This window comes from Hemitrygon akajei, chromosome 1 (genome assembly GCF_048418815.1).
Source record: "Hemitrygon akajei chromosome 1, sHemAka1.3, whole genome shotgun sequence".
In the NCBI taxonomy this organism is placed as follows: domain Eukaryota; kingdom Metazoa; phylum Chordata; class Chondrichthyes; order Myliobatiformes; family Dasyatidae; genus Hemitrygon; species Hemitrygon akajei.
In genome coordinates this window covers 165489386-165511574 of record NC_133124.1, presented here as the reverse complement: position 1 = coordinate 165511574, position 22189 = coordinate 165489386, and the positions used below count along the sequence as shown (strand labels likewise).

Here is a 22189-nt window from a genome sequence, read left to right as displayed (position 1 = left end):
GCGAGCTGAGCACCAGCCCTTTCCTCACCCCTGCCCCAACACCCTGACCTTTTCAATCTAGTCCGGTGCTTAACTCATCCAAACCTCAGGCTGTTCCTCGTTCTTGGACTTTGAAATACTTTCAGGTCTAGGACCCACCACCAGTATTTGGCATGTACCTGACCTTTCCAATTTGACTTGGCCCCTAAACTGTCCAAACACTGTCTCATTCCCCACACTCTGGCCTGGGGCACACCGCCTCGACTGGTCTGTACATGCCACACCACAACTGTCCTGCTCCTCCAAGACTTCAGTTCATATTGCAGAAATGCAGTTGTACAGGGTCATCTCTGAAAGGGAAGTTACAGGCGATTGATTGGAGTGATCAGTTACAAAGAATGTGTGATTATTCATGTATTTAGTAGCCTCTCCGGGTAATCCCACACAGCCTCGATGGTTTTTGCACAGTAGAGTGCATACGTGTGTGCGCCTGTCGTGTGTGTGTGTGTGTGTGTGTGTGTGTGTGTGTGTGTGTGTGTGTGTGTGTGTGTGTGTGTGTGTGTGTGTGTGTGTGTGTGTGTGTGTGTGTGTGTGTGTGTGTGTGTGTGTGTGTGTGCACCTGCATACGTGTGTGCGCCTGTCGTGTGTGTGCATATTTTGCACCTCTGATTTCCCATCCTGATTTCTTGTAAAAGTCAAGATCACCTGATTTGAATGCTGCAAATCTGGACTTCATGGATTGTATATCCTGGTGTGTCCAATGGTTTCTGGTTTGGTAACATATAGATTAATCTCCTTAGTACACAGTCCTCTGCACATTTTCTGATAAAGTCCATAATGTTGATGACATAAATAATCTAAGTTGCCTGAGCCTTTGAACATGGACTGATATCTCAAGGCATTGTACAGGACTGCACCTATATCCTCAGTTAGCACCACACCACTCTCTGTACTAGATCCTTCTGTTTATATGCAGGGAGAAGGAGCAAAGCCTGGTGGTGGACAGGGGCTGAGATTGGCTCAGTGTAACAATGGTCAAGGGTGTTTGGAACCCTGGTGTAAATTGGTGTGGTTGAAGTCATTGGCAATGAGAGAGTCTTTTGGGTATTCCATTTCACAGCTGTTAACCACAGAGTATAGTTTATGAATGCAGGCTTCCTATCTGCCTGGGGTCAGAGGTAGAACTGCCCTAAGGATAGCTGAAATGAACTCCCAAGACGGGTACATACCTGTCCAACATTTAAGCATTAGATGTTCCAGGTGTGATGTGCAGGAATCAAATGGACTTCCATGTCTGAGCACCTCGAATAATTGACAAGGAAGCTGACTTCTCTGCCTATTAATTATCCTGACGACACTGTATGGCCCTTACAATGAAATGAGAAATCCTGGAGCTGGATGGCACAATTTCTAGTCAAGACCCTTCATCTGGACATTGATGATGAAGTCAACAAAAGAACAGGAAAATCCAGATCTGATTTTGGAAGAACTATGGATCAAAGAGGTTCAGCCACAGACCAAGGCAAAGGTGTATCATGCTGCTGTCACTCCCACTCCAGTCTCTCCTAGAACATGGATGAGAAGCAATAGCACTGATACATCCCACTGGATCCGGCTCCTCCTGTCTGATGGGCCGGCAGAGAAAGCAGTTCTCACTCATATATTATGAGGCGAGAATAGGGCAGCAAAGAGGATAAGAGATCTGGAAAATGATGAACCACTGATGCTACAGCATCCCCACACCCGTCAGCTGTGTGTAGGGAGCATGAGAATGTCGATACATACTACCTCACCATAGATGTCACCGTCTGACATGGCAGTAAACGGCACCTAAAGAAAATCTAGGACCAGAGTTTTGCTCCACTGGCTCTCGTTCACCAATCCACACTCAGTGGCTGCAGCGTGTGTCTGTAGAAATGTACACCATGTGGGGTGATGTTGTCCGGTCTGATATTGAGGTCTGTAGTAAACTGTGAAGGCTTGAGCAGTGTGCTGGACTCAGTAAAGTCCAACTGTTCATGGCACTTCCTGGTTCTCGTAATTCCCTTCAGTTACTTTTAAGCTTCTTCATTCTCCTCAATGGCTCCCCTTGAATTTAGCTTCCTCAATCTTACATACATTTCCTTTTCCTGCTTGACTAAATCCATCACACCTCTCAGTAACCAAAGTTTCCAATACCTCCTCCTGATTGGAACATTCCTATCCTGTACTTTGTGCCATTGATTTTTAACACCGTCCATGTGCCAAACGTGGACTTGCACAAAAACAGCTGTCCCCAGTTAACCCTCATCAGTTCCTGCCGAATTCTCTGATATGTTCTGCTCCAATCTGATGCTCTCCTGCAAGGTCCATCCTTATCCTTATCTGTAAGTATCTTCAAACTTAAGGTGCAGTGGTCACTGTTCCCTAACAATTCTCGTTAGGGATCAGTCACCTGGAAAAGAGCTTTATTTTGAAACCTTTACTCACCCTGCCACGTCCTGATGCTCTGTTTGACTTTGTCCACCGCTTCCTTGTAGCAGGGCTGCTCCTGAATCTTCTCCAGTGAATCCCAAAACATTCTCACAACCACGGTTTTAGGATTAAGCATTGCCTGGTAAGCAACATCCACCGGTTTATACAGATTATCCAATGTTTCTGCTGTGTGGATCACAGTCCAGTTGTCCCCTGTGATCAAATTATACAGATTTCATTCACCAGGCTGTACCAATCTCTGTTTATTGCATTTATTCCTACACAACACAACTGAGTGGATGAACCTCCAAGTGACCCAGTAGGGGACTGTCCCCTTCACACAATTCTGTGATCAACCTCTCCAATTGGTCCCCAATCTCTCAGTGTTAACCCTGAACATCCCCTCCTGACTCCCTCACTTTTTTGGAGAATGGCATCTCTTTCTTCTGATCTTCCTTGATCACTCTCAGAGGATTCAGTGAGTCTCTACTCTGCATGATCTCTGGAGTAGGGATATTTACCTTCAGTTTTCCATTTGCTGAGTCAGGACTGTGGACACACTGACCCATATTCCTCATCATTATTCGTTAGACCTCAGCATTAACATAACCACCCTTCACCCTGTTCATCCCATCATACCCATTACCTTCCTCCTGCCTGTCTGCCCCCTGCCAGACTTGTTTAACCACCCACGTCCCCCCACCCCTCCAATCAGCACAAGTGAACCTCCAGCCTGGACATTGGTTCTCTTTCAGTTTAGATGCAACCTTTTCCTCTACTACAAGTCACCCCTTCCCCAGAAAGGTTTCACTGATGGAAAATCCTGAAATACTGTCCTCTGCACAACTTCCTCAGCCACTTGTTCATCTGATCCATTTTTCTGGGACGTGACACAGAATATTTCAGAAATTATTACTTTTGGGATCCTGTTTTTCAGCTTCTTTTCTAACTGCCTCTGGTTACTGCTCTGGGTCTTTTCTCCCTGTCTACCTCTGTCACTGTCATCTCCTGCTGCTCACCCTCCCTTCTGAGGATGTTCCACAGCCAATCTCTGACACATCCCTGACCCTGGCACCTTGGAGGCACTTCAAGCACCAGGGACTGATTTTTGTTTGTTTTTCAGGTGGCGATGAAGGCTACTGATGAATGTAGAGCTCTGGATGGTTTATACATGGAAACAAAGGTTCCACTTTGGAATCTCATTCAAATTCAGATACCTAGGATCCACAGAAAAGACAACCATATCACCATATAACAATTACAGCACGGAAACAAGCCATCTCGGCCCTTCTAGTCCATGCCGACGCTTACACTCTCCTAGTCCCACCAACCTGCACTCAGCCCATAACCCTCCATTCCTTTCCTGTCCATATACCTATCCAATTTTACTTTAAATGACAATACCAAACCTGCCTCTACCACTTCTACTGGAAGCTCATTCCACACAGCCACCACTCTCTGAGTAAAGAAACTCCCCCTCGTGTTACCCTTAAACTTTTGCCCCCTAACTCTCAAATCACGTCCTCTTGTTTGAATCTCTCCTACTCTCAATGGAAAAAGCCTATCCACGTCAACTCGATCCCCCTCATTATTTTAAATACCTCTATCAAGTCCCCCCTCAACCTTCTATGCTCCAAAGAATAAAGACCTAACTTCTTCAGCCTTTCCCTGTAACTTAGCTGCTGAAACCCAGGTAACATTCTAGTAAATCTTCTCCGTACTCTCTCTATTTTGTTAACATCTGTCCTATAACTCGGTGACCAGAACTGTACACAATACTCCAAATTCGGCCTTACCAATGCCTTGTACAATTTTCACATTACATCCCAACTCCTATACTCAATGCTCTGATTTATAAAGGCCAGCATACCAAAAGCTTTCTTCACCACCCTATCCACATGAGATTCCACCTTCAGGGAACTATGCACCATTATTCCTAGATCACTCTGTTCTACTGCATTCTTCAATGCCCTACCATTTACGATGTATGCCCTATTTGGATTATTCCTACAAAAATGTAGCACCTCACGTTTATCAACATTTTTTTCCCCACAGGGATTGGCATTATCGCCGAATATAGTTCCCATTTATATTTTCACCCAAGTAATTTATGTACTGTACATCGCAAATATATGTGGTATTGTGGATAGTGAAGAACATTGTCAAAGAATATAGTGGCATATAGATTAGTTGTAGATATGGGCAGAAAAATGGCAGATGGAGTTTAACCAGCCAAACGTTGTATCTTGGGAGATCCCATAACAAGATGATCTGCAAATGAAACATGGTGTTGAAGTTCACAGTTTCCCCAAGGTGTCTGCATAGACTGATAAGGTGGAAAAGAACACCATTTGTCCCTAGACAATGATCCCCATTACCAACTGTTCAGTACAGGGAAGGAGAGTGGACTGGGAATTGCTGCTACTCTTCATCATTCCAGCTCTTGTGAGAGAGCTAGTATCCAGGTCCAATAGGAAAATGGAATTCAGTCAGCCAGCTGTCTCAGTTTTCACCACCAGGGCACAATATTGGAAGCTGCAATGTAATTTTAATACTCAGACATAGGTAATAGTCTCTCACCAGATGAACTGAATGGTTTCCCTGACCAGTTCAGAGCATGGTGAAGAGTTGATCTCTGTGGGTGTGGATTCACCTATAGAGCAGACAGGTCAGCAGAGTGAAGGGTCTCCTCACTGCCTGTGTGTCACACACCAGGATTAGCAAGAGCAAAACAAGCTGTGTTGAAACCTTTACTCACCCCACCACCTCCTGATGCTCTGCTTCACTTTGTCCATTGCCTCGTGAATCTGCTCAGGGGAATCCCAGAGAATTCGCACAACAACAGTGTTGGTATCAAATGTTCCCTGGTGATCAACTTCCACCGGCATTTTCCACTTACGTAAACACTTTTCCAGCAGGATCACAGCACAGATGTTTCTGCGTTTCATCCCTTGTTTCTCTGTGGTGGAATTACAGAGATTTTATTCATCACGTTGTACTTGTCTGTTTATTGTGTTTATTCCCACACCACACGATGGAGTGGAAGGACCTCTGAGTGACAAATAGGAGACTGTCCTAGTCAGATGGTTCTGTGATCAAACTCTCCAGCTGGTCTCTGAGCCCTTAGCATCCACCCTGACAACCTTCTCACAACTTCCACATCTTTCCACAGGATCATATCTCTTCCTTCTGATCTTCCTAGATTACCATCACGGTTTCAGTCAGCCAGTCTCCCTTGCATAACCTCGGTGGCAAGTATACTTACCCTCAGTTTCCCAAGTAATCGATTGAGGACAGTGGACATCACTAACAGGTATTGTCCAAAAGCTAAAGCCAGTGAAGCAATGAGACAGGCACTTCAATCACAATGAGGGTTGTAGAGACAGATACGTGTCAGACCTGTGAAAGGGCATGGAGACATGGAGGGAGCTACAGAGCTACAGAGGGAGCTACACCTCCAGCATAGTGGCTGGAGGTGTCATGTAGATGGGTGCACACTCCAGCATTTGGTTTTGGTAACTCATGTGGATGTTGTTAACTGAGTCAATAAAGGTATTTGTCAGCAAATACAGATTCTCTCTAGGCCTAAACTGATGACTATTGTTGAAGGTTGATAGCAGTAACAGAGGCTTACAGAGAAGAGGATGGGGTGTAGGATCTGGAGAGGGTTTCAGTAATGGGGTGAGGTATACAGGCTGCGAGGAGTCATGAAGGGGCTGGAAGAGAGTAACAGAGATAACTGGTATCAAGGTGGAGGAATTTACAGAGAAGGGAAATAAAGGAGGTTATAGAGATGGGGAAGAATGTAGGGCTGGAGGGATTTACAGAAATAAAAGCCCAGATGGAGAGTTTTAAAAGGGAACATCATCGATCCCTTTCACTCCACAGATGCTGCCTAAATCCCCAACAGATTGTTTGATGCTCCACATGACTTAGTGAGAGGAGACGAGAGACAGAAAACAGCAGAACCCCTAAAGATAAAAAATTCAGATCACTTAGAGACAGAAAATGAGAGTATCTACCTGTGACCCATTGTAAGGAATTTCGAAGATCCTCAATTTCACGAGACACTTTGTAGACAAACAGGACACAGGGAATCTCTGGACTTTCACATGAGGAGATGTCCAGGTCCTTCACGCTCTTCTCATGGACGTCTCCTCGACCGTAACACTGCACTGTAAAACACAGAAGCTGTGCTCACTCAGCCTGCCTCAGACCAAGGACATTTCACTCAGGGTAATTCTCTGTAACGGAAAGGGAAGGGGTGATTTAATGTCCGTCTGAGCTCAGAGATGGAGATCCAGTGGCATGGGTCAACAGAGTCAAAGAGGAAGTAGGGGCCAGGGTGGGGAGCGGTGTCAGATCTGAATGAGGGAATGACACAGAGACAGGAAGGGAAGAGGTATAGGGTCTGGAGGGGTTTAGGGGTTCTCAGCGACTGGGAAAGATGTCACAGTCAAAGAGGGTTGCAGAGACAGGCAGGTGTGTAAGGGCCGGAGGGAGATATGGAGACAGGGAGGGGTGTAGTGGCCGGAGTGGAGGAGAATGCAGAAAAATACAGAGTGTGGTATGGACTGTGATGAGGCAGCGTGGACCACACTCTCACGTTCCACAGAGTCCCCTCCCTGGAAGTGGAGCTGTCACCGCTGAGAAGCCACAGCTATACTCTGTAAATCTGTCATTGGGAGACTGTGGATGTACATTCAGGCCAGTGAATTCAGTCCAATGTCCACAGCCCTGTCCTCTCACCGTTACACCGAAGCTTCTCCGAGCTCCCGTCGATAATATATCTGTTCCACAGGTACCAGAACCAAGAATGAAGTACCGTCCATGGTACTGACCAGATCTCAATGCCCTGTGGATCCTCGACCAACCCTATTGAACAACACACATGAGAATCAGAAGCCTGTCACCCACGGCACTGACATGAAGTGACCTCAGAACCCACACACGTCCCCACTCTTGTGCACAGAAAAATGCAGAGAGTTAGTACCCTCTGAAATCAGAGTAGAGTGTAGAAGCTGGAGCAGATTGTGACCCATTCTAAGCTTTCTGACCATTGCACACTCTGTAGATAAACAGAACACAGGGGACCCGTGGCCCTTTACACCTCAAAATATCAGCTGAGCTTTAGTCGACAAATAGCAACCTGGTATAGGTGTTTGTGTCACCCTGGTGATCCAAGACCCTGTGAAGAACCATTGAGATTGCATCTGCCTTCGACCTGTTGTGGGGATAGACAGATTGCAGTGGGTCCCAGTCTTTGCCCTCAACACTGAAAAGAGAGCGTGAAGTCATCCCTCATCCCTCAGAGTGACAGAGAGCAGTCCCCAGTCTCACATCACTGAATGGGGTGGATAAGAGAGATGGGGACGGGTGTAGGAATGGAGACCTTCAAAGTGATAGGGAAGGGTTCACAGAGATTGGGGGGGGGGGGGTGCATATGTCGAAACCAGAGATAAGAGACAGGGAAGATTGTATGGGCCAGAGATGAAGGGAATGCAGACACACCTACAGACAGGGTGGAGGAGACAGGGAGACCCCAAACTCTCATATTGCACAGAATCTTCTCCTTGGAAGCAGAGGGGCCACTGCTGAGAAGCCACAGCCAGACACCAAGGGCTCGTCACCTGGAGGCTGTGGAGGTCCTTCAGCCCATTGTTTTTTGGCCACTGCCCCAATCCTATCCTCTCTCTTACACTGAAGCTGATCAACCAATGTTTGCATTGGTTCCAAAGCCAAGAACCCAGTGCCTTGCTCTGAGCTGACAGGATCTCACCACCCTGCCTGACTCTACTGGACAACACAAATGGCAATCAGAAGCCTGTTGATTAAGACACAGGCTTGAACTGAACACAGGGCCCACAGGGTCTCCGGCTCTGACCATTTCTTCCTCCCGATATGATCACTGACCAAACTTTCATCAGTCTCCCACCCCGATACACATCAGACATGTCCCTGATATTCCATATGGGAAGTTTACAGTACAGAGTGATGTGTGGCCAGGGAAAGATAGTTTTTACCTACCAAGACAGGAAACTCTTCTGGATCTGGTCCAGTCAATGCCACTCTGATGGAGTGAATGCCTCAGGGAGATTGCTGTCATTGGCATAAGGACTCAACACACCCCAACAGTCATTCGTACCTGGATTAGTTGTGGACATAACTTCTGTTCCTTCAGGAAATGACTCCGGATCTGTTCTCTTCATCTCCTCTGCCACATCTCTGGTGCTGACCAACAGAATCACAGCACAAATGTCTTCCTTCCGTGCTCTCCCCTCTCCTGAAACACAGTATTTAGTGATCTGTGAGGGGAGTGTGTGCCCTACCCACTGCAGGAACCCACAGGGTACATCAGTTCTGGGTTCAGCACCTTCCACCTGCGGCTGCATGCACCTTCCTGCCATGTGGTGTCGGGTTGATGCTGTCTGTGTACAAGGCATCCTCCCACTCACCAGTACTGGCACTCACATCACCACGGGAGTGGCAACATTACTGGAGGCACAGTTTCTCCACTGGTACATTCAGCCCAGTCCCCAGTCACCCATTCAGTTTCAGAGAAGATCCACACAGACCAAATTAAACAGAGCAAGGGAACTCACCCGTGTCTTGGACAATGTCATGAATAAGGAAGGTGCTACTTCAGTGTTTGTCCCTTCTTCTACAATGAAACAATCCCAAAGATTACACACAGTTACAATTATTTTCCCTCAGAAGGAAGGAATAGCCAACAGTAGAAAGAGGTCTTCAAAAGAGTGGGGGATTCCAAACAAAAAATGTCATCTATGAATTCTCTGTTGAAAAGGATGCAAGTATCTATCTACCTGTGACTCCCCGGAGGACATTCTGAAGATCCTGAATTACACGAGACACTTTGTAGACAAACAGAACACAGGGAACTCCTGGCCCTTCACACTGGGAGATTCCCAGCTCCTTCACAATCTCCTCATGGACGTCTCCTCGACCGTAACATTGCACTGTAAAACACAGAACCTGTGCTCACTCAGCCTGCCTCACACCAGCACATTTCACTCAGGGTAATTCTCAGCAATGGAAGGAAATGTAGCTGATTTAACATTCCTCACAGCTCAGAGATGAATACCCACAGGCATGGGTCAACAGTTCATGTGTTGGGAACGGGCTTTGTACCAGTATGGATCAGTCAGGGTAAGGAAAGATCCCAAATGCAGTGACAGTAACAATTGTCATTTTACTGCAGGACACTTCCTCAAGTTGCGTCACGGGGGCGTTTAAGGGCAGGGGTTGCACAGGGTACCATCCTGACCGTGGAAATCATGGACTCTTGGAGTTCGTACAGGAAGGGCTAGAGTGGTTCACAGAGAGGGAGAGTGCTTGTAGGGACCACAGGGAGATGCAGAGATGGGGGACATCGGCAGAGTGTACATTGTGGAATACCTTCAGCCCATCGAGTTGAGGCAAATGCCCGAACCCTGTCCTCTCACCGTTACACCGAAGCTTCTCCGAGCTACCACCGATCAACTGCCAAAGCCAGGAACCCAGTCCTGCGCTCGTCCCTGACGGGATCTCACCATCCTGCGGATCCTCGCCCGACCCTATTGGACAACACACAACAATCACAATTTTGTCATGCAAGACAAAAACATACATTAACATAAATACCCGCATTTTTTCTGCTCTGAACCCCACCCCGCTCCTTCCGTTCCAATTTTCCAAAGGGGTCACCGACCGGAGTATAGCTCCGTCAGTCTCCCCAAAACCACACCGACCTACATCGGACACGTCCGGTATGCTCGATGGGAAGTTTACAAAAAGTGTGAACTTTCGCTAGTAAGAGGGTACGAACCTCCAGTAAATCTGCTCCTGTGATGACGCTGTGTCTGAAGGTTTGAATCGCTCCCGGACACGGGTAAACAGTCATCTGGGATCTTTTTCTGATAATACTCGTTTGTCTCTTCCACCTACGGACAGCACCACCCTCACCCCCCCCCCCCCCCCACCTCCACCACCACCACAGTCCACGCCGGACACCTCCCCTCCGTCCTACCCCAAATATTCCACCAGTCACTACTACCCCTTCATACTCCCTTGCTGTTGCCACCGCCTCCACCTTTCCCCAGACCGCCCAACGCTCCCTCCCCTTCAATATCGCTCTCTTTCTCACCCCAAAAGTTCAACAAATTCCACATCTTCCACTTTCATCGCCACCGAAATACATTATTTTCTTCCGTGTTACCCGGCTCGTGGGGGCGGGCTATCGCCTCCCCCTGCAAATTGGCAGCTACTCAGTACGTTCTTCTTCCGACTTTTAATGGTGTATGGCAGTCAAACTTAAAGGTGCATTACCGCCGCCAACTGGACTGCAGTGTGGTGGTGCAGAGTTGGGAAATAAAACCCCTACTAGTTCTTTATCAAATGAAAACTAAATTACCCGAAAGCCCTCTAGATTGCAAATAATGAAATACGACATTGTGAATAAAATTTAAGTCACTTCCATAACTTAGTTTTTAAGTGAAAACTGTCAACCCCCACAGCTAGTAGTGCATCCTGCATTTGCTTTCTTTTTCAGCCTTGTATACTTCACATTGTAAAAGAATGTGTTCAACTGTTTCATAATAATGACAAAACCTACACACCCCAGAGTGTTTTCCAACAAGATATAAGGAATAAAGTATAATATGCTGAATTCTAAGTCGAGTCAATTTAATTCCTTCCCGTTTTGTCTTACCCCCTTCTCCCATCCATCTAACAGCTTTACGCATTCTTTCTCTCCTTTGCCCATTATCCCACAAGTTTTGCTACAATCCACTAATTCTTAGTCCCACCAAACCCTTAACTTCTGATTTGCTAAGTGGAAGGTCTATATCCACAGATGAACTTTTAATTGCCTTTTTGGCCAAACGATCAACCTGCTCATTCCCCTCAACTCCTTGATGCACACTCAGTACAATGGCAGATTGTGAGTGAACTGACAGAATGACAAGACAGGTATGAGGAATCTCATACTCTGGTTGGATGAGGCTGGATGTGGGCGGCTATAAGGAATTGGGTACAGGTCAGACAGACTTGAGAGGAGGACAGTTGACTCTGAGCTCAAACCTGCGCACCAGACAGTCAAGCCGGGGCTGGTCGGTGCTTCTCTCAACACCTCTTCCATCATCTTTCTCCAGGCTCCATCACCAAATGTTTATTCCCCTGCGTGATCCATTCTCCACATCTATACCATCATTTCCTGCCTCCAACACATCAGTTTTAAACCACTGGACCATTATCTGTAGTTAAATCCCTTGTTCCAGATACTGATGAAAACATTCCAACATCTCTCTTGTCAAACCAGAGTCTTATGTGTTTGAATAAGATGACCCCAATTTTTTCTAAACTCCAAGTTATACAGCAAAAAATGGTTGATGGCAAAACTCTCTGATTCCCAGATAAGCTTCAAGAAGCTTCCAAATCTTAACCTCAATAGCTCCCTGAACAGTTGGATCCTCAGTTTCCTCATTTGCAGACGTTAGTCAGTTCAGATTGGCTAAAATATATCCCCCCACAATTTCCATCAGGACAAGTGCAACACAAGTTGTGTGCTTAGCCCCTTGCTGTACTCTCTTTATACTTGTGACTGTGAGGTTAAGCACAGCTCCAATGCCATATATAACTTTACTGATAACACCACTTACATTGGCCAAATCAAAGGTGGTGACAATCAGCATATAGGAGGGAGGCTGCAAGCCTAGCCGAGTGGTACCACAACAGCAGCCTCTCACTCAATGTCAGCAGGACCAAGGAGCTGATGATTGACTTCAGCAGGAGGAAGCCTGAGGTCTATGAGGCTATCCTCATCCGGGGATCAGTGGTGAAGAGGGTCATCAACTTTAAACTCTTCAGTGTTATAATTTCAGAGGACTTGTCCTGGGCAGATATGAAGAAAGCATATCTTCTATTGAGCACCTCTATTTCCTCAGGATATTCAGGATGACATCTAAAACTCTGACAAACTTCAGCAGATGTGCAGTGGAGAGCATTTGATTAGTTGCAACATGGCCTTGTATGGAAACACCAATAGCCTTGAATAGAACAATCCTGCAAAAAGTAGACGACACTGCCCAGTTCATTACAGGTAACAAACTGCCACCACTGAGCAAATCTACATGGAACAGTGTTGCCAGAAAGCTGCATCCCTCATAAAGGACACTCACCACCCTGATCATGTTTTCTTCTCGATGCTGCCATCAGGAAGAAGTTACTGGAGCTTTCGGACCCACACCACAGAATTTGGGTACAGTTATTGCCCTTCAACCATCAGGTTCCTGGACTTCTATTCTGTTTCTTCGATTTACTGTGCATGCTTGCAAGAAAATGAATCTCAAAGCTGTATATGATGACATTTATATACTTTGTTAATAAATTTACTTTCATCTTTGAAAAGCTGTTCATTGACTTCTCGAAGACGGTGATGCATTATTGTTTTCCCTTGTATTTCAGATTAACACCAACATACTAGAGGAGGGCAATATGAACACCATTTCCACCATGATAAAGGACACAACTCTGATGGATAGGTCAGGCATTCCAATGACTAACGCACGTCTCCCCAAACAGATCCTTTACTCACAGCTGAATGAAGGTCAAAGTGCCCAGCTGAATAAGTTCATCTAAAATCTGGAAAGACATTGCACTCAAGAGATGTACATGGAGAATATCTTTTCAAGAGGGAGTGCACTACATAGGAATGACTGCCACTGTATGGACAAGAATACGTTATGAAAACAGAGACTGAAGACCCAAACATTAACCACAGCCGCCACTTACTCCTGTCCACACTGCAGCAGAATGTGTTGATCCCGGATTGGGCTCCACAGCTGCCAAAGGAAACACCAAAAGACAACCGCTTAGGAGAACATCAAACTCAACTCAAGTGATTGCAATACATCTATTGGATGGGCTGCATTGTTCAGAAGACCAGAGATGGGGCCATGATTGACTCCGTTTCAAAGTGTCAAGGAAGACGGAAGTATCAAGACGAATACAGAGAAGGTCAATGGTTGCTCTCCACTGAAGCAATGGGTTGATGGCAGCTGGTAACCGAGTGGGCGGCGTTTTGGGTGCAGGTTGGCAGTATGTCCGTCACTCTTCATGGAAGGTCTGAGCTCAAGTGGCTGCTCTCCTCGGTTATGGCGAGAGGATGTTTTCAAAATTCAGAGATTTATGTGATTATTGAGCTGTGGTTTATATTGCTCCCCTTCAGTTATCCGTGTTTTCTTTATGAGTGACCATGGTGGGTTGGGGATCAGGGTGGGCAATGTGTTGGTTTTTGTGTGAGGGAGGGGTTAGGGATTTGTGTTCTGATGTTTTATTGGTTTTTCTATGTGGGCAATCTGTTTGTTTTTGTGTGTGGGAGGGGGTATTGGGGTTTGTTGCTGTTCTTTTTGCAAGAAGGGGTTTGTGAATTTGATGTTATTGTCCATTTTTTTCAAGGGAGTGGGTTGGAGATTTGGGATTTTTGATGTTCTGGTTGCAATCTTCCAGTCGGGTGACCTGTTGGTTTTTGTGTGAGGGAGGGGTTGGGATTTTCAGGTTTAGTTCCTTTTCCATTTCATTTGGGGATGGGTGGTGGGTTGATGTCTTTTCTTTCAGCGAGGCATTGATCATGTGGATAGTCAGAATCTTTTTCCTAGGGCTGAAATGGCTAGCACGAGAGGAAGTAGGTACAGAGGAGGTGCCAGGGTAAGTTTTTTATTCAGAAAGTGGTGAATGTGTGGAATGGGCTGCCTGCAGTGGTGGTGGAGGTAGAAACTCTAGGGTCTTTTAAGAGACTCCCAGATGGCTACATGGAGCTTAGAAAAATAGAGGGCTATGTGTAAAGCCTAGATAGTTCTAAGGTAGGGACATATTCAGCACAGCTTTGTTGGCTGAAGGGCCTGTATTGTGTTGTAGGTTTTCTATGTTTCTATATTTCCAATTCCATTGGATTTTCTGTAATTCATGGCTATCTGGAGAAGATGAACATCAGAGTTGTATTGTACATGCATACCTTGACAATTAAATATATCTATGAATTAGTGAACAGCTGCTACTACTACCTCAATGCACCAATGGCATGCAAAACAAAGCTTTTCAATGTACCTTGCTACATTTGTCCACAATACAATGGGTGATTGATAAGTTCATAGCCGAAGGTGGAAGGAGTCAATTTTAGAAAACCTAGCACATTTATTTTTCAACATAGTCCCCCCCTACATTTACACACTTAGGCCAGCGGTCATGGAGCATATGGATCCCTTCTTTGTAGAAGTCAGCATCTTGGACCTCCAGAAAGTGGTCCACGGCAGGGGTGATTGATATGTTCATGGTCTATGGTAGAAGATGAGTTATACAGCTCTCGTTACATGCATGTGCAGTTCAACTCTTTGAGTGATTATGCAGAAAGTTTGAAGTTAATAACTTACCTTCTTCTACCTTAGGCCACAAACTTAGCAATCACCCCTCGTAAATCTATTTACCAATTTAGATTGAAACTACTGAGGGTGTTGAGATTGGAGGATTGATGAACTCTGGGAAGCCATAACTCTGGCCGGCAATGACATCCTGTGTACCTCACTGCAGATGACAAAATATTCAGCTACATAGGGTTAGACTGTGGCGACCCACTTTCTGCGCAGGCGAACCGGCTCACAAAATGGCGCGCACATCGGCAGAGAGGCCAGCCCCAAAATGGAGCTGTGCCTTCTTCTTCACCAGCAAGGGGAGAAAGTCAACGCGTGGGGAGAGAGTTTTGTAATGCACTTCTGATGTCATTTCTGCCCAGAGAGGGCGGGAACAGGACTGCGTAGAAGCCAGTACCACTAAGTTTGAATAAACAAGTCTTGAGTGCAACTTACAGACTGTGTGTCGTTATTACTATCTCTGTGCGTAGAACATTGCTACATAGGTGACCCCGACAGTCCAAACGGGATTTGGACCAAAGATGATCGATTCTTCATCTGGTCACGCAGTTTCGTTAAAGCTGCCAACTTTCTGGACACTGCGACCACACGTGTGGTTTGACCAAGCAGAAGCCTAGTTCCAGATTCGGCAGATATCTTCTGTTTCCACACGTTACTACTACGTGGTGAGCCCCCTTGACCAGGAGACAGCCACCCGTGTTGAGGATTTCATACAGACACCCCCGGAAGAAGGCAAATATGCAGCATTCAAAGCACTGCTCATAGGGAACTTTGGCCTCTTATGGCGTGAGCAAGGTGCCCGCTTGCAGCACCTGGACGGCCTGGGAGATAGGCCGCCGTCAGTATTAATGAACGAGATGCTGGCCCTGGCTGAAGGACACAGGCCTTGCCTCATGTTTGAGCAGGCGTCCATAGAACAACTGCCCAAGGACATACATCTGCTGTTGGCCGACGCAGATTTCAGTGATTCCCAGAAGGTGGCGGCCCCGGCAGACGTGCTGTGGAAAGCCAAGAGGGAGAGTGGGGCGCCCATCGAACAGATTACCAAGCCACGTGCCCAACAGCAGGCCAGACAAGCCCGGCAGTGGAGTGCACACAACCCAGAGGCAGGAGTGAGGAACCCAAAAAAAGTGGGGTTTCTACCACCAGCAGTGGGGCACAGAGGCCCGCTGTTGTTGCCCACCCTGCAAGTTCCTGGGAAACGCCAGAGCCAGCCACCTGCTAGTCGATTTGCAAGGGAAAAGACTGGTCCATGCCAAGTCTTTCCAGACGTTCTCCGTGAGTGAAGCCAAGTTGCCGGCCCCACACCTGGACTCCATAACGCTGTCTGACAATGAATTCACCAGAATCCTGGCGGACCTTCCATCGGTTCTGGCACCGCAGTTCACGGCAGCCATGCCCGGTCACGGAGTACAGCACCACATCCGACCCAGGGACCACCCCTCTACGCCCGCGCATGAAAGCTCCCCCCAGAAAAGCTCCGCCTGGCGAAGGAGGAATTCAAGAGGATGGAAGAATTGAGGATTGTACGGAGGTCCGACAGCCCATGGACGTCCCCCCTGCACATGATGCCCAAGCAGCCAGGGGCTGGGGACCATGCGGCGACTACCGCAGACTGAATGAGGCTATAACTCCAGACCGCTACCCTGTGCTGCACATACAGGACTTTGCAGCAAACCTGCACGGGGCAAGCATCTTTTCCAAAGTAGACCTTGTCTGGAGATTCCATCAAATCCCAGCAAACCCTGAAGACGTCCCCAAAACAGTACTCATCACCCCGTTTGGCCTGAAGAATGCCACACAGACATTCCAGCGGCTAATAGATGTGGTGGGACGCGACCTGGACTTTGCGTTCATCTACTTGGATGACATCCTCATAGCCAGCAGTAGTCGTCAGGAGCATCTGTCCGACCTCCACCAGCTCTACTCCCGCCTGAGTGATTTCGGCCTCATGATCATCCTGGTCAAATGCCAGTTCGGACTTGACACCATCGACTTCCTGGGCCACAGGATTACCAAAGACGGGGCAACACCTCTGCCCGCCAAGGTAGACGTGATCTGCCACTTTGCCTGGCCCAACACAGACAAAGATCTGCAGGAGCTTGTTGGTATGGTGAACTTCTACCACCATTTCCTCCCCTCAGCAGCCCGTACCATGCACCCTTCGTTCACCCTGATGTCGGGTAAAGGCAAGGACATTACTTGGGACAGAGAGGCCGCGGCCGCTTTCATTAAAGCCAAGGAAGCCTTGGCAAACACCACGATGCTGGTGCACCCCAGAACAGATGTTCCAACTGCCCTCACAGTGGATGCATCCAACACAGCAGTCGGTGGGGTGCTGGCAACCCTTGGCGTTCTTCAGCAGGCACCTACGACCACCCGAACTCAAGTACAGTGCCTTCGACCGGGAGCTTTTGGCACTATATCTGGCAATCTGGCATTTCAGGTACTTCTTAGAAGGCAGGCCATTCGCTGCATTCATGGACCACAAACCATTGACCTTCATGTTCACGAAGGTGTCCGATCACTGGTTGGCCCGCCAGCAGTGACATCTGTCCTATGTCTCCGAGTACACGACGGACATCCAGCATGTCTCGGGAATGGACAACGTCGTGGCGGAAGCACTCTCCAGACTAGCTGTCCAGGCCCTGTCCCTGGGGGTGGACTATGCAGCACTGGCGGAGGTGCAGCAGGCAGACGACGAGATGCCCAGCTACAGGACCGCAGTCTCAGGTTTGCAGCTACAAGACTTCCTCATAGGCCCAAGTGAGAGGACCCTCCTGAGTGACATGGCTACCGGCCAACCTCGCCCCACTGTCCCGGCAGCCTGGCGGCGGCGAGCTTTCAACTCCATACACGGCTTGGCACACCCATCTATCAGGACAAATGTCCGGCTGGTCTCCAGTAAGTTCGCGTAGCACGGACTTCGCAAACAGGTCAGCAAATGGACCAGAACGTGCACGCAGTCCCAAACAGCCAAGGTGCAGCAGCACGCTAAAGCCCCGCCGCAGCAGTTCGAACCCACTCGCCGGAGGTTCGACCACATTCATGTGGACGTCGTGGGTTCCCTACCAGTGTCAGAGGAACGCGGTACCTCCTAACCAGGGTAGACCAGTTCATGAGGTGGCCAGAGGCGGTCCTGCTCACCGACATCACCGCCGATTCCTGCACCCGAGCGCTGATTACAACCTGGGTAGCACGCTTTGGGGTACCAGCCCACATTACCTCCAATGGAGGCGCCCAATTCACCTCCATCCTGTTAGGAACACAGCTACACCACACAACTGCCTACCACCCACAGTTGAACGGACTAGTGGAACGCTTCCACCGTCACTTGAAGTCGGCTCTCGTGGCCCGCCTGAGAGGGCCTAACTGGGTGGACGAGCTTCCCTGGGTCCTGCTTGGAATCCGCACAGCGCCTAAAGAGGATCTGCATGCCTCGTCGGCCGAGCTGGTGTACGGCACACCCCTGGTTGTCCCAGGAGAGTTCATACCAGCCCCAAGGGGGCAAGAGGAAAAACCTGTAGCAGTCCTGGACAGACTACGTGAGAGGCTCGGTAACCTGGCCCCCATACCCACTTCACAGCATGGGCAGAACCTGACCTGCGTACCCAAAGACCTGCAGAACTGTAGGTTTGTATCTGTATGAAGGGGCGGACACCGGGCACCACTACAGTGGCCATACGTGGGGTCATTCAAGGTGATCAAGAACAACAGGTCCACATACATTCTGGAAGTTGGGGAGAAAGAGGAGGTTTTCACGGTGGACTGACTCAATCCACCCCATCTGGACGGGGCACAGCCGGTTGAGGTTCAGGCACCGCGGCACGGAGGCAGACCGCCCAAACAGAGACTGATCCAGACTGTGGACATTGGGGGCGTATCGGCGGTTCGTGGGGGAGGTTATGTGGCGACCCACTTTCTGCGCAGGCGAACTGGGTCACAAAATGGTGCGTGCGTCGGCAGAGAGGCCAGACCCAAAATGGCGCTGGGCCTTCTTCTTCACCAGCAAGGGGAGAAAGCCCGCGCGCGGGAAGAGACTTTTGTAATGCACCTCTGATGTCATTTCTGCCCGGAGAGGGTGGGAACGTGACTGCGTAAAAGCCAGCGCTGCAAAGTTAGAATAAACTAGACTCAAGTGCAACTTACAGACTGCGCATCTTTATTTCTAGCTCTGTAGCACATTGCTACAAGACAAAGAATCCATGAGGGACCTCATTTCACCAGTGGTATGGAAAACAATGCCTTTCTCTGTGCCTTACTGGAGTTGACCATAATAAATATGGTTACCAATTTAGATTGAAACTTAATGGGATAGAGTTTGTCAGATTTGCTCAGGAAAGTTTCTCTCATCAGTATGTGGAAGTACCATCGAGAGAGCATGCGATACTGGATCTGAAAAATGGGAATGAGTCAAGGCAGAAGACAGAAGTTTCTGCAGGGGAACACTTTGCATCTAGTGATCACAACGCTAAGAGTTTCAAAGTAAATGTGCAAAAAGATAGATCTGGTCCATGGGTTGAGATTCTAAATTGGAGAAAGACCAATTATCATAGTATCAGAAATGATCTGGCAAGTGTGGACTGGGACAGGCTGCTTTCTGGCAAGTGAATAGTTGGAAAGTGGGAAGCCTTCAAAAGTGAAATTTTGAGAGAAAAAATCTTGTATGTGCCTGTTAGAATAAAAGGGGAAGATGGCAAATGTAGAGAACCTTGGTTTTCAAGAGATATTCAGGCCCTGGTTAAAATAATAAAAAGAAGAGGAAAATAGCAGATAAGACCAGGTAGGAACAAATGGGTTGCTGATGGAGTACAAGAAATGCCACAGAATAATTAAGAAAAATCAGGAGAGATAAAAGAAAACATAAAGTTTCCTTAGCAACCTAGTGTCATGGTCTGGTCCGTGGTCCACGTTCTGGTTCACGGTCTGGTCCATAGATGCTGGACTCTGGGTCTTCCGGCTGTCTCTTGTTTCAGTTGGGCTTAATCATAGGCACCTGATGCTCGTCTTGGGGCTGGGAATATAAGTGGCCCTGGTTCAAGTGTGGGTGCTGGTTTGTCTCGTCGGTATCCCGTCCTCACCTCGGTGGGGTAAGTCAGGCTATCTTGGCTGTTACCCTACGGTTGGATCTGTCCCTTCCTCTCCTCACCTCCATTGGGTATGCCAGGCCGCATTGTCGTTGCCCTGAGGTTGGACTGTTCCCTTCCCTTACCCTTCTTTCTGTAGACCTTTGCTGAAGCATGGCCTGCTACCTTTCACCTGGAGCCTTGACTGGTATCTTTCACCTATTCTTGCCATCAAGTTCTACCGCTAAAGCAAGACTGGAGCCTTGCTGTGTCTAGATCAGGAACCGTCTTTCGTTGTTTGGAACTGTCTCTTTATGTCCTCACCTTCGCTAGGTAGGTCCAGCCGTTTGCCACTACCTTGTGTATGGAACCGTCTCATCATGTTCAGCTTTCTGTTTATGAGTCCCGGCCCTACATCCTGTTCCCAAGGAGGGGTCCCGGCTCTGTGTTCTGCATTCCTGTCTCCCAAGTCCAAGGCTCTGTGTTTGCATTCCTGTCTCCCAAGACCAAGGCTCTGTGTTCTGCATTCCTGTCTCCCAAGACTAAGGCTCTGTGTTCTGTGTTCCTGTATCCCAAGTCCAAGGCTCTGTGTTCGCATTCCTGTCTCCCAAGACCAAGGCTCTGTGTTCTGTGTTCCTGTATCCCAAGTCCAAGGCTCTGTGTTCGCATTCCTGTCTCCCAAGACTAAGGCTCTGTGTTCTGTGTTCCTGTCTCCCAAGACTAAGGCTCTGTGTTCTGCATTCCTGTCTCCCAAGTCCAAGGCTCTGTGTTCGCATTCCTGTCTCCCAAGACCAAGGCTCTGTGTTCTGTGTTCCTGTCTCCCAAGACTAAGGCTCTGTGTTCTGTGTTCCTGTCTCCCAAGACTAAGGCTCTGTGTTCTGTGTTCCTGTCTCCCAAGACTAAGGCTCTGTGTTCCGCATTCCTGTATCCCAAGACCAAGGCTCTGTGTTCGCATTCCTGTCTCCCAAGACCAAGGCTCTGTGTTCTGCATTCCTGTCTCCCAAGACTAAGGCTCTGTGTTCTGTGTTCCTGTCTCCCAAGACTAAGGCTCTGTATTCCGCATTCCTGTATCCCAAGACCAAGGCTCTGTGTTGTGTCTCCCGAGTCTGAGCTTCATGTCCTCGTCCAGCCCAGGAGTCCTGCGTCCAGTCCAGGAGTCCTGCGTCCAGTCCTTTTGCCTTGCCGCGTCTTGTCCTCACCTAGATACGGAGTCCGAGCCCGAGTCAAGACCCAGGTTCCGGGTCCTTGTCCAGTCTCTGGCTCGGAGTCCTTGTCCAGGTGCCCAGTTCCAAGTCCCTAGTTCCTCGTCCAGGTCCCGCTTTCCTAGTCTAGTCCTAGCCCTGACCCTGTATCCTAGTCTTGTTCAGGGCCTGTGTCTTTGAAGACAGGAACACAGAACACAGAGCCAGGACCCCTCCTTGGGAACAGGACATAGGGCCGGGACTCATACTCAGAAAGCTGAACATGACGAGATGGTTCTCAACTCAAGGTAATTGTAAATGGCTGGACCTACCTAGCAAAGTTGAGGACACAAAGAGACAGTTCCAAACAATGAAAGACAGTTCCTGATCTAGACATAGCAAGGCTCCTGTCTAGTTCTGGTGCTGGAACTTGACGGCAAGAATAGGTGAGAATGCAGGGGAGTCTCCTGGTGAAAGGTAACAGGCGAGACTTCAGCCAAGGGCTACAGAAAGAAGGGCAAGGGAAGAGAACAGTCCAACCTCTGGGTAATGGCAAAGATGGCCTGACTTACCCAACGGAGGCAAGGATGGGATGCTGACGAGATGAACCAGCACCTACACTTGATCCCAGTGACACTTATATTCCCAGCACCTACACTTGATCCCAGTGACACTTATATTCCCAGCCCCAAGACGAGCGTCAGATGCCTATGATTAAATCCAAATGAAACAAGGGACAACCGGAAGACCCGGAGTCTGGGGAATATGGACCGGACTGTGAACTGGAACGCGGATTTCACGGACCAGAACATGACACCTAGACTGGTTGGTCCAACCAAAGTGCAACACCTCGCTCTTGATTGTATTAAAACTCATCTGCCATTTTTCCAGCTGATCCAGATACCTCTGCAAGCCATGATAGCCTTCCTTGCTGTCCACTACACCCCCAGTCTTGGCGTCATCCATTTAACTACCTTATCATCCAGCTTGTTGATATAGATGACAAGCAACAACGGACTCAGCATGATGCAAAACATGATGGCCTTAGAGTTTATTTTAGATAAGAAAGGAGCAAAGTGTGTCATTA

At 48.2% G+C, this 22189-nt stretch overlaps 1 protein-coding gene across 3 annotated transcripts in view; it reads right to left on the bottom strand.

The window, feature by feature from the left end:
• LOC140732028 (uncharacterized) overlaps positions 1-22189 on the bottom strand; it is a 559606-nt gene that overhangs the window by 3566 nt on the left and 533851 nt on the right. Inside the window, exons 1-8 of one of the 3 annotated variants that reach the window (XM_073054118.1) lie at positions 10577-10705; positions 9897-10007; positions 9258-9410; positions 8579-8716; positions 7183-7308; positions 6456-6608; positions 5192-5392; positions 2449-2646 (exon numbers count right to left, since the gene is read on the bottom strand). In XM_073054118.1, coding sequence (XP_072910219.1) covers positions 2449-2646; positions 5192-5392; positions 6456-6608; positions 7183-7308; positions 8579-8716; positions 9258-9410; positions 9897-10007; positions 10577-10601 — 1105 coding nt within the window. In that variant the 5' untranslated portion in view covers positions 10602-10705. Of the gene's footprint in view, positions 1-2448; positions 2647-5191; positions 5393-6455; positions 6609-7182; positions 7309-8578; positions 8717-9257; positions 9411-9896; positions 10008-10576; positions 10706-22189 lie in introns of those variants that run through there. The other 2 variants (XM_073054137.1, XM_073054129.1) reach the window with 2 other exon arrangements.